Raw genomic sequence first — 15,001 nt, 5'->3', positions numbered from 1 at the left:
GAATGCTTACGAGCCTGCTGGTGCCTACCACCGCTCAGTCCGACTGCTCTATCAAATCATAGACTTAATTATAATTTAATAAACACACAGAAATAAGAGCCTTAGGTCATTAATATGGTCGAATCCGGAAACTATCATCTCGAAAACAAAATGTTTATTTTTTCAGTGAAATACGAAACCATTCCGAATTTTCTCTAACAGGTGGCATCTTTAAGTCTAAATAGTCCTGTTACATTGCACAACCTTCAATGTTATGTCATAATTACGTACAATTATGGCAAATTAGTTTGCAACGAGCCAGGCGGCCCAAACTGTTGCATATACCCTGACTCTGAGTGCAATGAACGCTAGCGATGTGACACAATTTCATGTTAGCAGGCAATATTAACTAAATATGCAGGTTTAAAAATGTATACTTGTGTATTGATTTTAAAGAAAGGCATTGATGTTCATGATTAGGTACATTGGTGCAACGACAGTGCTTTTTTTCGCAAATGCGCTTGTTAAATCATCACCCGTTTGTCGAAGTAGGCTGTGATTCAATGAGAAATTAACAGGCACCGCATCGATTATATGCAACGCAGAACACGTTAGATAAACTAGTAATATCATCAACCATGTGTAGTTAACTAGTGATTATGTTTGATTGTTTTTTATAAGATAAGTTTAATGCTAGCTAGCAACTTACATTGGCTTCTTGCTGCCCTCGCGTAACAGGTAGTCAGCCTGCCATGCAGGCTCCTCGTGGAGTGCAATGTAAGGCAGGGGGTTAGAGCGTTGGACTAGTAACCGGAAGGTTGCAAAAACGAATCCCCGAATCTCCCCTGAACAAGGCAGTTAACCCCCGTTCCTAGGCCGTCATTGAAAATAAGAATGTGTTCTTAATCTGACTTGCCTAGTTAAATAAAGGTGTTAAAAAATGTAAAAAAAAGCTGGCCAAAAATACACATTGTTATGAAAACTTGAAATCGGCCATTCCGATTAATCGGTTGACCTCTACTATATACAGTAGCGAGGCTATAAAAGTAGTGAGGCTACATACAGACACCGGTTAGTCAGGCTGATTGAGGTAGTATGTACATGTAGATATGGTTAAAGTGACTATGCATATATGATGAACAGAGAGTAGCAGTAGTTTAAAAGAGGGGTTGGTGGGTGGTGGGACACAATGCAGATAGCCCGGTTAGCCAATGTGTGGGAGCACTGGTTGGTTGGCCCAATTGAGGTAGTATGTTCATGAATGTATAGTTAGTGACTATGCATATATGATAAACAGAGAGTAGCAGCAGCGTAAATAGAGGGGTTGGAGGGGGGGGGGCACACAATACAAATAGTCCGGTAGCCATTTGATTACCTGTTCAGGAGTCTTAAGGCTTGGGGGTAAAAACTGTTGAGAAGCCTTTTTGTCCTAGACTTGGCACTTGGGTACCGCTTGTTGTGCAGTAGTAGAGAGAACAGTCTATGGCTGGGGTCTTTGACAATTTTTAGGGTCTTCCTCTGACACCGCCTGTTGTCGAGGTCCTGGATGGCAGGCAGCTTAGCCCCAGTGATGTACTGGGCCATACGCACTACCCTCTGTAGTGCCTTGCGGTCAGAGGCAGAGCAATTGCCGTACCAGGCAGTGATGCAACCAGTCAGGATGCTCTCGATGTTGAAGCTGTAGAATCTTTTGAGGATCTCAGGACCCATGCCAAATCTTTTTAGTTTCCTGAGGGGGAATAGTCTTTGTCGTGCACTCTTCACAACTGTCTTGGTGTGTTTGGACCATTCTAGTTTGTTGATGTGGACACCAAGGAACTTGAAGCTCTCAACCTGCTCCACTACAGCCCTGTCGATGAGAATGGGGGCGTGCTCGGTCCTCCTTTTCCTGTAGTCCACAATCATCTTCTTAGTCTTGGTTACGTTGAGGGATAGGTTGTTATTCTGGCACCACCCGGCCAGGTCTCTGACCTCCCTATAGACTGTCTCGTCGTTGTCGGTGATCAGGCCTACCACTGTTGTGTCATCTGCGAACTTAATAATGGTGTTGGAGTCATGCCTGGCCATGCAGTCGTGGGTGAACAGGGAGTACAGGAGGGGACTGAGCATGCACCCCTGGGGAGCTCCAGTGTTGAGGATCAGCGTGGCAGATGTGTTGCTACCTACCCTCACCACTTGGGGGCGGCCCGTCAGGAAGTCCAGGTTCCAGTTGCAGAGGGAGGTGTTTAGTCCCAGGATCCTTAGCTTAGTGATGAGCTTTGAGAGTACTATGGTGTTGAACGCTGAGCTGTAGTCAATGAATAGCATTCTCACATAAGTGTTCCTTTTGTCCAGGTGTGAAAGGGCAGTGTGGAGTGTAATAGAGATTGTATGATCTGTGGATCTGTTTGGGCGGTATGCAAATTGGAGTGGGTCTAGGGTTTCTGGGATAATGGTGTTGATGTGAGCCATTACCAACCTATCAAAGCACTTCATGGCTACGGACGTGAGTGCTACGGGCCTGTAGTCATTTAGGCAGGTTGCCTTTGTGTTCTTGGGCACAGGGTCTATGGTGGTCTGCTTGAAACATGTTGGTATTAGACTCAATCAGGGACATTTTGAAAATGTCAGTGAAGACACCTGCCAGTTGGTCAGCACATGCCCAGAGCACACGTCCTGGTAATCCGTCTGGCCCCGCAGCCTTGTGTATGTTGACCAGTTTAACCTCTCTGGGATCATTCAGGACGCAAGCATCCCACCTCGCCAACAGCCAGTGAAATTGCAGGGCGCCAAATTCAAACAACAGAAATCTCATAATTAAAATTCCTCAAACATACAAGTGTTATACACCATTTTATAGATAAACTTCTTGTTAATCCAGCCACAGTGTCCGATTTCAAAAAGGCTTTACGGTGAAAGCAAACCATATGATTATGTTAGGTCAGCGCCTAGCCACAGAAAACCATACAGCCATTTTCCAAAGAAGGAGAGGTCACAAAAGTCAGAAATAGCGTTAAAATGAATCACTAACCTTTGATCTTCACCGGATGGCACTCCCAGGACTCCATGTTAGACAATAAATGTGTTTTGTTCGATAAAGTTCATCTTTATGTCCAAAAACCTCATTTGAAATTGCCGCGTTATGTTCAGAAATGCATTGTCTCAAACAGCCGGTGAAATTGCAGAGAGCCACATCAAATTACAGAAATACTCATCATAAACATTAATGAAAGATACAAGTGTTATACATAGGATTAAAGATAAACTTCTTGTTAATCCAGCCGCTGTGTCCGATTTCAAAAGACTTTACGGCGAAAGCACACCATGCAATTATGTTAAGTCAGCGCCTAGCCACAGAGAACCATACAGCCATTTTCCAACCAAGGAGGTGTCACAAAAGTCAGAAATAGTGTTAAAATTAATCACTTACCTTTGATGATCTTCATCTGATGGCACTCCCAGGTCTCCATGTTAGACAATAAATGTGTTTTGTTCGATAAAGTTCATCTTTATGTCCAAAAACCTCATTTGAAATTGCCGCGTTTAGTCCAGTAATCCAAATGCACAAAGTCCAGACAAAGTCAAAAAAGTTCCATTAAAGTTAGTAGAAACATGTCAAACGATGTATATAATCAATCTTTAGGATGTTTATCATAAATCTTCAATAATATTCCAACCGGACAATAACATTGTCATAAGAAAGGAAAGAGAACGAGCGTCGCGCTCACGGCAACGCGCGAGACAAAACTGTCTTTCAGGTTGACCACTTGTTGAAACAGCTCTTATTCGATCCCCTTTCACAATACGAGCCTGAAACAACTTCTAAAGACTGTTGACATCTACTGGAAGCCTTAGGAAGTGCAATCTGACCCCACAGACACAGGATATTGGATAGGCAATCACTTAAAAACTACAAACCTCAGATTTCCCACTTCCTGGTTGGATTTGTCTCAGGTTTTTGCCTGCCATATTAGTTCTGTTATACTCACAGACATTATTTTAACAGTTTTGGAAACTTTGTTTTCTATCCAAATCTACCAATTATATGCATATCCTAGCTTCTGGGCCTGAGTAACAGGCAATTTACTCTGGGAACGCTTTTCATTAAAACTTTCCAATGCTGCCCCCTATCCCAATGAAGTAAAAGGTCTTACTCACGTCGGCTACGGAGAGCGTGATCACAGTCGTCCGGAACAGCTGATGCTCTCATGCATGCCTCAGTTTTGCTTGCCTCGACGCGAGCATAGAAGTGATTTAGCTCATCTGGTAGGCTCGTGTCACTGGGCAGCTCACGGCTGTGCTTCCCTTTGTAGTCTGTAATAGTTTGCAAGCCCTGCCACATAAGATGAGCGTCGGAGCTTTGTGATGGCCACTCCAATACCTTGACTTTGTTGTCCTGAAGCCATAACTTTGGAAGTATGCTTGGGGTCATTGTCCATTTGGAAGACCCATTTGCGACCAAGCTTTAACTTCCTGACTGATGTCTTGAGATGTTGCTTCTATATATCCACATAATTTTCCTACCTCATGATGCAATCTATTTTGTGAAGTGCACCATTCCCTCCTGCAGGAAAGCACCTGATGCTGCCACCCCTGTGCTTCACGGTTGGGATGGTGTTCTTCGGCTTGCAAGCATCCCCCTTTTTCCTCCAAACATAACGATGGTCATTATGGCCAAACAGTTTTATTTTTGTTTCATCAGACCAGAGGAAATTTCTCCAAAAAGTACAACCTTTGTCCCTATGTGCAGTTGCAAACCGTAGTCTGGCTTTTTTATGGCGGTTTTGGAGCAGTGGCTTCTTCCTTGCTGAGCGGCCTTTCAGGTTATGTCGATATAGGACTCGTTTTACTGTGGATATAGATACTTTTGTACCTGTTTCCTCCAGCATCTTCACAAGGTCCTTTGCTGTTGTTTTGGGATTAATTTGCGTGTTTCGCACCAAGTACGTTCATCTCTAGGAGACACAAGGTGTCGGCTGTGTGGTCTCATGGTGTTTATACTTGCGTACTATTGTTTGTACAGATGAATGTGGTACCTTCAGGCGTTTGGAAGTTGCTCCCAAGGATGAACCAGACTTGTGGAGGTCTACAATTGTTTTCTGAGGTCTTGGCTGATTTTTCTTTTGATTTTCCCATGACGTCAAGCAAAGAGGCACTGAGTTTGAAGGTAGGCCTTGAAATACATCCACAGGTACACCTCCAATTTACTCAAATGATGTCAATTAGCCTACCAGAAGCTTCTAAAGCCATGACATAATTTTCTGGAATTTTTCAAGCTGTTTAAAGGCACAGTCAACTTAGTGTATGTAAACTTCTGGCCCACTGAAAAGCGAGTTTTAATGACTCCAACTTAAGTGTATGTAAACTTCTGACTTCAACTGTATGTATGTGTGTGTAAATATATGTGTGTGTGTGTGTGTGTGTGTGTGTGTGTGTGTGACAATTACAACCATACTGAATGAACAATGAACACTTATCTTAATATAATACATAAATAAAATCTATTTAGTCTTAAATAAATAATGAAACATGTTCAATATGGTTTAAATAATGCAAAAGCAGTGTTGGAGAAGAAAGTAAAAGTGCAATATGTGCCATGTAAAAAAGCTAATGTTTAAGTTTCTTGCTCAGAACATGAGAACATAAGAAGCTGGTGGTTCAATATTACCAGTTAAGAAGTTTTAAGTTGTAGGTTTTATACGAATTATGATGCGTCGACTATTTCTCTCTGTACCATTTGCATTTCATTTACCTTTGACTATTGCATGTTCTAATAGGCACTTTAGTATTGCCAGCCTAATCTCAGTCATAAACAGCGCTGTGTTTCAAGCATTGCTAAGAGCTGCTGGAAAACGCCGTAAAGTGCTGTTTGAATGAATGCTTATGAGCCTGCTGTTGCCTACCACCACTCAGACTATTTTATCAAATATCAAATCATAGACTTAATTATAATATAATAAACACAGAAATACGAGCCTTTGGTCATTAATATGGTCAAATCCAGAAACTATAATTTTGAAAACAAAACGTTTATTCTTTCAGTGAAATACGGAACTGTTCCGTATTTTATCGAACGGGTGGAAACCCTAAGTCTAAATATTGCTGTTACATTGCACAACCTTAAATGTTATGTCATAATTATGTAAAATTCTGGCAAATTAGTTCACAGTTCGCAACGAGCCAGGGAGCCCAAAATGTTGCATATACCCTGACTCGCTTGCACTGAACACAAGAGAAGTGACACAATTTCCCTAGTTAATATTGCCTGCTAACATTAATACATTTTAACTAAATATGCAGGTTTAAAAATATATATACTTCTGTGTATTGATTTTAAGAAAGGCATTGATGTTTATGGTTAGGGACATTTGTGCAAACATTGTGCTTTTTTCGGCAATGCACTTTTGTTAAATCATCACCCGTTTGGCAAAGTTGAAGTAGGCTGTGATTCGATGATAAATTAACAGTCACCACATTTATTATATGCAACGCAGGATAAGCTAGTTAACCTTGTAATATCATCAACCATGTGTTGTTAACTAGTGATTATGTGAAGATTGATTGTTTTTTTTAATAAGTTTAATGCTAGCTAGCAACTTACCTTGGCTCCTTGCAGCCACAAGGTCCTTTTGACGCTGCACTCGCGTAACAGGTGGTCAGCATACCACGCAGTTTCCTCGTGGATTGCAATGTAATCGTCCATAATTGGTGTCCAAAAAGGCCGATTTGTTATGAAAACTTGAAATCGGCCCTAATTAATCGGCCATGCCAATTTAATAGGTCAACCTCTAGTCTGAATATTGTTTTTTAGAGAGGGATGGTAGTTAATACACATACTGTACATCCTCCCCTCCTTAGATGCTGCTCCAGAAGGTGGCTCAGCTTGAGGAGGCCTGGTCCCAGAAGGAGAAGTTCATTCACTCCAACCGCATGATTCTCAAGTTTAGAGAGGAACACATCTCTCGCCTGGAGAAGAGCCTAAAGGGTGGCCAGGGATTACTGTCTGACCCACAGAGCCAAGCCCTCGTCGACCAGCTCAAGGAGGAGATCAAGATCCTTCGAGACCAGGTACAATATGTTACCCCGTTAAAGTACTGTTGACCCCAATCTGAATCTGTGACATTTTTATTTAACTCGCACTTTCACAAAACACTTCAGAAAATGAACAACCACACGTACAACTCCTTAATTTGATTGAATTTGGCATTTGTGGCTACTTCTCATTCCCTCTGTCCTACAGATTGCGCATCACCCAAAGATGACCCGGTATGCAGCAGAGAACTACAGCCTCCGGGAGGAGAACCGGCAGCTCCGCTCTCATGAGTCTGTGAGGAGAGCTGAGGAGGCTGCAGGTCAAGCTGCTGCAGAGCTAGAGGAGGAATTCCAGAGGGCTCTGGAGACTGAGTGGTCTGATGGAGGTAAGCATAGGAGATGCACAAGAGATGAAGGGACTGCACATCATTGTGAAAGTACCGGATTGTAGCGCTGTCAATTTTGCATTATTGCTATCAAGTATGCTTGTAGTAATATGTTTGTATTATGCTTATTATTCTTCTTGTGATTATACTAGTGTTGTAATTAATCAAAGCATGCAAGGCTATTAAGTAAAGTTAATTTGACATTTCTCCACAGCTCAGCCATCTTACTCCACTCCGGTAACTGCAGAAAACATCTCTGCCATTTCCATGGAGAGGCTGAAGGCCCAGTTTTTCCAGAAACAGACAGAACTCACAGTCACCATCCAAGCCTTCGAAGAGTATAAGGAAGTCACCAAGTAAGGAGGCTCTATAGAGACATGCATGCTGTCATGCTATTCAGTATGAACCCTTGACTTCATAGACAAAAACAAATTGTTGCATTAAATTGTAATTAGTTCTTGGAATTTTAAGTTTATTGGCAACATGTTTTTTGTTATAGGCCCATTTTGTGCTTCAGAGGTTTAAGGATTGTTCCTTATGTTCCAGGAAACAGATGTCAGAGTTGGAATCAGAGAAGAGGTACCTGGATAAGTCCAACAAGCACCTGGAGAACATTCTGGAGGCCACAAAGGCTCACAAGAAACTGGAGGTTTCTCAGCTGAACAAGATCCACTTTGAAACTATCAAGGTGAGGGTATTTGCGTTATTTAGCAGCTCGCTGATGGCTCAATGCCCCTCTAGGGCTGTGCCTGAGCTACTATAGAGGGTCACGTGTTGGGGTACCTCTAGATCCAGGAGTTTGCTCAACCTTGGTTTAATTCTATGAAGATAGCCTATTAATGACAAATACTTTATTTCTCATGCTAATATTATGTGACTGTTTTGTTCCCCAGATCCTCACCACCCCCACCAAGGCCTACAACCTGCGGACCCGCCTGGTGCCACTCTCCAGCCCCGACCACCTGAACGGGAGAGGAGATGAGGACGTGGATGACATCCAGAGTGAGCAGCCTCCACCAGCTATGACTGAGATGGTCTGTGAGGCGCTGACTGAGGAGCTGCAACAGGTCCAGGTATAGCACCCGGGCTTCATCACTTATAAAACAGATAACGTAACGTTATACTACTCATTCTCTTGGTGGAATCTACTAATCTATTATTTCCCTTTTGCTTGGCAGGAGCAAGCCAGTCAGGTGCAGACTCTGCTGGACCAGGAGGAGCTGAAGAGCAGGAAGCTTCTGCAGCAGATTGTCAAGCTGGAGGAGCAGGTGACTCGGCAGATAGAAGAGTTCAGATGCAAGGATGAGGTAGGGAACTTCCGTCATGTTCTGGATATGTTATGTTCGTATTCTTATCTTTTATTATTTGTTATTGTTGCATTGTCGAGAAGGAACCTGCAAGTAAGAATTTCGTTGGATGGTGTATACCATGTGTATCCTGTACATTTAATTAAACTTGAAACTTGCATAACTATGTACAGATTAAGCTGAATACCGTGCCTGAGGTGTTTCATTCCATGTGATATTCAAGCCCTGTCTTGAAGATAGTCATCCCTTGAGCTGTATTGGTTTACAGCTAATGACTATGATGCTATGGTAATGAATTCTTTATTTGTATGTCCAGCTGCTCTCCACTGAGCGAAGTGGCTGGAACAGAGAACAGCTGAGCCTGCAGGAGACTATCAGCAACCTGGAGCAGAACCTACAGGCAGAGAGAAGGACCAGGGAGGGTAAGAACCAATCACACACTTCACCTAGTTTATACTGAGTTACCAAGGGTTCTCTGGCGATACTAGTCAGACTGTATGCATCCACTATGGGCAGAACTGTAATACTCAGTTATGTTACTAGTGTTAGTTAGACTAAAGAAACCCCTTCTTCACCGCCCAGGCACCCACTGTTAAAACCATAATGTAATACTTGAGTCAGAGGATAGGAGGGTTTGTCTTTTTCCTGGGTATTATATGGTTATCAAAACTATCCATTCTCTTTTGTAGTTCTGAATAGCGAGGTGCATGACCTGCGCCTGGTGCTGCAGTCCTCTGATAGGGAGCTGGCTGCTGTGAAGAAGGAGCTGTGTGAGAGCCAGAGTGAGCAGCAGAAGGAGACGTCACACCTCTCTAGCAGCCTGATCAGCACTCAGCTACAGCTCCAAGAAGTCCAGTACGTATTCATGGCTACAGCTGTCTTGTTGTTTCGTGTGTGTCTCGGATGAGATTTACTCAGTTTGATGGAAACCCTGCAAACTCAATGTCACCATAGTAGTTAGCAGACTCTCCATCTCCTCCCCCTCACATGTTTTCCCTCTCTCTCCCAGGCGGGAGTGGGAGCAGCTCCTGGAGCAGCAGCGGTCCCTGCAGGATGCCTTTGACCAGCTCCAGGCAGAGGCCAAGTTTGACGCAGACCAGTCCAGGCAGCAGCTAGAGGAGAAACGGCAGGAGGTCACAGCTCAGCAGGCCCAAATCACGGTCAGTCAGCTTCTCTTTAAACCAACCAAGCCCTGCTTATCTGTTAAGGACATTCAGAACATGTCTCTGATTTGTATTAAATTACAGTTAAACGTTTGAGGGTTTTGTGTGATTACTTTTTCTTGATGAATATGTTGTTTGCATTGTAGGAATTGACAAACGCTCTGCAGTCTGAAAGAGAACACACCAGTAATCTGACCTCCCAGTTGAAAGAGGATAAAGAGAGCACTTTAGAGTGAGTTGTATAAAGGATTGTTTTCCATTTGTGGATGATGAGACATTCTTGAAGTGTATTTGAAATGTTATGTTGACATATTTCATTTGTTTCTCCCCAGAGAGCTTGTTCAGACAATGGAGCAGAATGCAGTGCTAAGGAAGCAAGTGTCTGACCTGACTACACAAAGCCAACAACGGGTCTGTTTTTCATCGTTAGTGTTTAGTGTATACATGGTTGCTATTATAGTGCCCTAGAGTTAAGTATTTACATTTTATAAACATTTCTTAGAAATTGCTATCACCAGTATGTTTTCGTTTAGTTGAACACTCTTTGACATATTGAATCTTAATCTCCAATCAACTATAATTGACCCTCTCCGTTTGTATTTTACTTTGAAAGGCTTCTAATATGGAAAGCCTTGAACAAAATCTGACAACTGCCAATGGGACCATAACCAGTCTTGAGCAAAAGATTGAACAAGACAAAGTAAGTCTGCTCACTTAAATGACCTGCCATTAATTATTATTATTTTTGGATTATCGCATGGATATGATACCTCTTATTTCAGAAGTCTCTTGTTATGTTGTGTTTGACAGGAGTTTGTGCTGGAGCTGATCAACCAGACCAGGGACCTCCGCAGTGAGCTGGGCGAAAAGGACCAGTGCCTCGCCATGCTGTCTGGAGATGTCAAGGACCTCACAGTACTGACTCAAGTCATTTGTTTATCTTTTAATTAACTTGTATACTTTTCAATTCTTACTGTATTTTATCAATGTGTTTAGTTTTGGCCTGTTTTGTTCTGACAGGCTAAGTACAGTGCTGCTTGCTCTGAGAGAGAGGAGATCAAGGAACACAACAACAGGATGCAAGCAGAGCTCCAGGACATGAGAGAAGCAGCAGAAAGGAAGGTAGCTTCTAATCTGATAGAGGTAAGACTTGGAGTTAATTTTAAACATAACAATATGGCCTCTTGAGCTTTGATACGATAACATGTGCCTGAATTCCATCATTATGACAATGTCTGGATGGATGTTTGTCCTCAGGTAGAGGTGCTTCAGGAGGAGGTGATCTATGCCACTGAGGAGGTGGAGCGACTCACCAAGGTGTTAGACGAGCAGGCAGGTCTTCTCCAAGCTTCACAGGATCAGACTGCTCAGAAGGAGGCTATCATCCAAACTCTCCAGGAGAAGGTAACAGACCTATTTCTATACATATACAAAGGAGCCACTGAAAATGGATCAAGGGCTACAGTAGCATGGAAAACGGTAGATTTGAGACCAGACAAAATAGATCAGATCTCTACTTTACTCATGGGATTTCCCTGCCTGCTTTTCACCAGTTAAAACAACAGCAAGAAGCGGTTGAGAGGACCGTCCGAGGCGAGAGTGCCAATCGTATTCCACAGTCATCTGTCACCCCTAAAGTGCTGCCACAGGTAACGGATACTTGTCTGATGGTTTTCCCTCCTGTATGCATTACCAGGAAGGAACTCTGTCTGATCAAGAGAGGGTTAGCTAATCTTATTGATTTCTCAGACACCTCACACCCCCCGGAGCTTCAACACTGACCTGAGCCAGGTGCTGGAGTGCCAGGAGAGGGAGCTGGAGAACCGACGCTCCTCCATGTTGACTATGGAAGTGCTCCTCACTGAGCTCAACTCTGAAAGGGCCGCCAAGAACGAGGAGATCCAGAGGCTCAAGGTATTTTTTTGGTTGTTTACGGCATGTCATGATGAGTGCTAAACATCCAATCTTGAGACACTTATTTAACACATATGGCATCTAACAAGTCTGTGTTGATTTCCCACAGGGTCAGCTGAATGAGAAGGAAATAATGCGAATGGAGATCCAAGTTCTTCTTGACCAGTTCTACACCAAGCAGAACCAACTGGCTCAGAATGAAAACACAAATTGGTTAGTCCATTCAAATAACTTATTTTCACCAATTAATTTTTGCAACCCAAGTATTATCAGACAGTTGATTTGTCAAGTGTCTGATGGATATATATTAATTGACAGTGATGTTTTAAATGAGGCCATTCATCAGAATGTCTTGAGGGAGCTGCAGGAGGAGAGGTGTGAAAAGGTGTGTATCAATCACTCAACTCTCCTGTTCACCTGAAGATTTAGTTTTTGTAAACAGAAAATGCCATTGTTTGCAGGTGGTTTTTCATATTGCCTCTCTTTTCATTTTCAGAGCACAGTAATACAGAGGCTCACTGAAGCTCGGGAAAGGTATGCAACTAGAATGTGTGAGAGAACAAAGTATGTTATGTGTAATCTACATGTGTTTGCAAATACACTTTCTCTAATATGCATTTGTTAAAGTTTGACATCTGTTTTTGTTTGTTTCTGGTTTTGATTAGACTGCAGAGTCAGGAATCCCTACTGGCCCAGTCTCAGACCTGTGTCCAGGAGCTGACTAACGAGCTGAGGAATCGCTGCCTGGAGCTCAGAGAGCTGAGCCGTAAGGAGCACGACAAGGAGAGACTGCTTCAGGTGAGAACGGCGTCAGGGTCTGTAGGGGTTCTGGTTATTGTAATTTTGAATAGACACAATTATTTTATTTGAGCAGGCAGGTCAATTAAGATCAAATTCTTATTTAAATAAATACATGTAATTTATACGGAATGCAGAAAATAGCAACTTGCACTAGTTGACAGGCTGGATCATTTTATGGGAGACATCGATCTCCATGCTCCTCTAGACAGCAATGATATCAGGAGCTGTCCTAGTCCATGATTAGTTTTAGGAGGGTCCTTCTCTACTGAATCTAGCTAATGTATGGGCATTGTTTTAGTGTGAATGTGGGAAATGTCTTTCTGCCCGACTGTCCCCTACAGGAAGTGGAGCTTCTTCGGAAGCAGATTGACCACTTGTCTGAGGAGAACGGCAAGCTTGTGGGCCATAAGAACCATAAGCAGAGGATTGAGTACCTGGTTAAGCTAAAAAAAGAGAATACCAAACTTCAAGAGGTAATAATCATATTTAACATTTCATCACCTGCCTGCATGGTGTACCATCAAGAAACTTGGCTTCGGCAGTGAAATACTGAGGGGCCATTTCACTGCATTAAGACTATAATTAACCCAATTTTTATTTATTTTTTTATTCAAGGAAAATGAAAAACTCAGATCGGAAATGAGTGTGTGAGAAAATGCATGAAGCTTGGCGAGATTCTCATTGGCCACTCAACATTTCTTGTTGACTGAACATGTCCCCCAAACATAACCTTGTCCCATTTTGAGTTGACTGATAACCATGCTATTGTTTCATCACATAGGATAAACAGGTCAATACATTACCTGTTTCAAAAACTGTGATTTTCTCAAATGTATTTTTATATTTCTATATGAATATACTCCTATTTCTAAGGCTGGGCTGGCCAATACATTGTTTATTTTTATTGCAATATGTATGATTGAGGTAGGTATGCATCTCATTGGATCTTAGTATGTCAGGATATTTCCACTACACCTCTGCAGGCTAAAACATAGGCTACTTGTTCTCACCTGCAGCCAGTGTAGCACCCTAGGCCACATTTAAATGTAGGCTATGCCACAGGGTCATCTGCATTCATATCTTACACTCGTTTATATGATATCATCCTTTGTATTGTAATTCTTTTGATATACATTTTGGTCTATATCACCCAGCCCTAGTGTTTACCACAGTGGCTACCAGAGATGCCACAATAAGGTAGTCACATTGTTTAACAACTGAACTGCTGGATTAAATATATTTCATATTTTAAAACTGTAAATAGATGTTCTCTGTAGTAGAATAATAAGTAATATGGGTGAATTTGCGGTTTTGTCCACTTGATCATAAACAAAATATAGAATTAGTTTTTGTTACCATTGTCTGTTGGAACAATATGTCTTGTTTTACTTTTTCTATTAGTCTCATCTATGGCTTTAGAATAAGTGACAGGATCATGTCTTTGGACAGGGTGCAAATAATTTCCTGTTACTTTATGCTAAACTGTGTACTGCTTCTTTCTACTCTTTGTAATATGTGTTAATGAGATAAATAAATAAATCAAAATGTATATTAATGTTTCTTGTGGTTTGCATTAGAAACACATTACAGTTTATAGGTCAAACATACAGGCCGGTGGGGGTGAGGGACAAACTCCATATACTTTTGAAATGACTCAAACTAAAGAAATTATAATCCGAAATGAAAGCTAGATCGTCAGGGAGAATCAAATTCAACCTGGACTGAGGGTAGACGTACCAGGGATGGGTAGGTTAATTTCTAAATGTAATCCACTAATTCTGTCAAATTGGGTAAATTATATTACTGATTAAACTAATGTAATCTGATTACATTGTTACTTTTAGATAAGTTTCCCTTTAAGAGGCATTAGAAGAAGACGTGTGTTACCAATTTAATGACATCTATTGCAGGATAAATCAATGTTAGATTACATAGCTGGCCATATATGGATGTTACATTTTACTTTATGGGTTGGTTATGTCGGCTTCTTGTAACCCATCACTTTCTACTACATATAATAATACAATTAAATTAGACTAGTTTAATGTAAAGATATCAGAATTCCACTCATTCCAATAAATATTATACCCCTTGATCTTCAAGAATAGGACTTGGAAATATGGAAGAATAGATTAGTCAAATTGTTTTACCTGAGAATGACTCCAAAAAACTAAGGACTTATTAGCCAGCCCTACTCTGTTTATGATTTTGTTGTCATGGAGGACTGATTGGGCTCATTGATTCGAGTTGAAACATAAATGCTGCGCTTATGGAATGGCATGCTTTGAGCACTAATGAAAAGTGCTATTTATGTAGAAAAATGAATGCCATATGTTATGTTTGCTATAGGCCTATTGTTTACTTTTTTGTTGGTGACACTTTGATATCTTGATAATATGCAGCTGTTTAAAGTGCAAATCCACAGATGAAACAAACAGTC

General features: G+C 41.6%; 1 protein-coding gene across 1 annotated transcript in view; it reads left to right on the top strand.

The window, feature by feature from the left end:
* The window catches only part of kif15 (kinesin family member 15), a 21,062-nt gene extending 6,949 nt beyond the window's left edge, over positions 1-14,113 (top strand). The window contains exons 13-35 of the mRNA XM_029713392.1: positions 6,817-7,026; positions 7,199-7,376; positions 7,591-7,732; positions 7,923-8,064; positions 8,270-8,449; positions 8,555-8,683; positions 9,000-9,105; positions 9,373-9,538; positions 9,693-9,843; positions 9,993-10,078; positions 10,179-10,257; positions 10,460-10,546; positions 10,657-10,761; positions 10,867-10,989; positions 11,104-11,250; positions 11,400-11,495; positions 11,596-11,760; positions 11,870-11,973; positions 12,079-12,145; positions 12,257-12,294; positions 12,426-12,558; positions 12,903-13,034; positions 13,177-14,113. Coding sequence (XP_029569252.1) covers positions 6,817-7,026; positions 7,199-7,376; positions 7,591-7,732; positions 7,923-8,064; positions 8,270-8,449; positions 8,555-8,683; positions 9,000-9,105; positions 9,373-9,538; positions 9,693-9,843; positions 9,993-10,078; positions 10,179-10,257; positions 10,460-10,546; positions 10,657-10,761; positions 10,867-10,989; positions 11,104-11,250; positions 11,400-11,495; positions 11,596-11,760; positions 11,870-11,973; positions 12,079-12,145; positions 12,257-12,294; positions 12,426-12,558; positions 12,903-13,034; positions 13,177-13,212 — 2,802 coding nt within the window. The 3' untranslated portion in view covers positions 13,213-14,113. The remainder of the gene's footprint in view (positions 1-6,816; positions 7,027-7,198; positions 7,377-7,590; positions 7,733-7,922; positions 8,065-8,269; positions 8,450-8,554; positions 8,684-8,999; positions 9,106-9,372; positions 9,539-9,692; positions 9,844-9,992; positions 10,079-10,178; positions 10,258-10,459; positions 10,547-10,656; positions 10,762-10,866; positions 10,990-11,103; positions 11,251-11,399; positions 11,496-11,595; positions 11,761-11,869; positions 11,974-12,078; positions 12,146-12,256; positions 12,295-12,425; positions 12,559-12,902; positions 13,035-13,176) is intronic.
* Positions 14,114-15,001: the final 888 nt, after the last annotated feature.

The sequence above is a fragment of the Salmo trutta genome, chromosome 25 (genome assembly GCF_901001165.1).
Source record: "Salmo trutta chromosome 25, fSalTru1.1, whole genome shotgun sequence".
In the NCBI taxonomy this organism is placed as follows: Eukaryota; Metazoa; Chordata; class Actinopteri; order Salmoniformes; family Salmonidae; genus Salmo; species Salmo trutta.
This window is presented reverse-complemented; position numbering and strand designations above follow the sequence as displayed.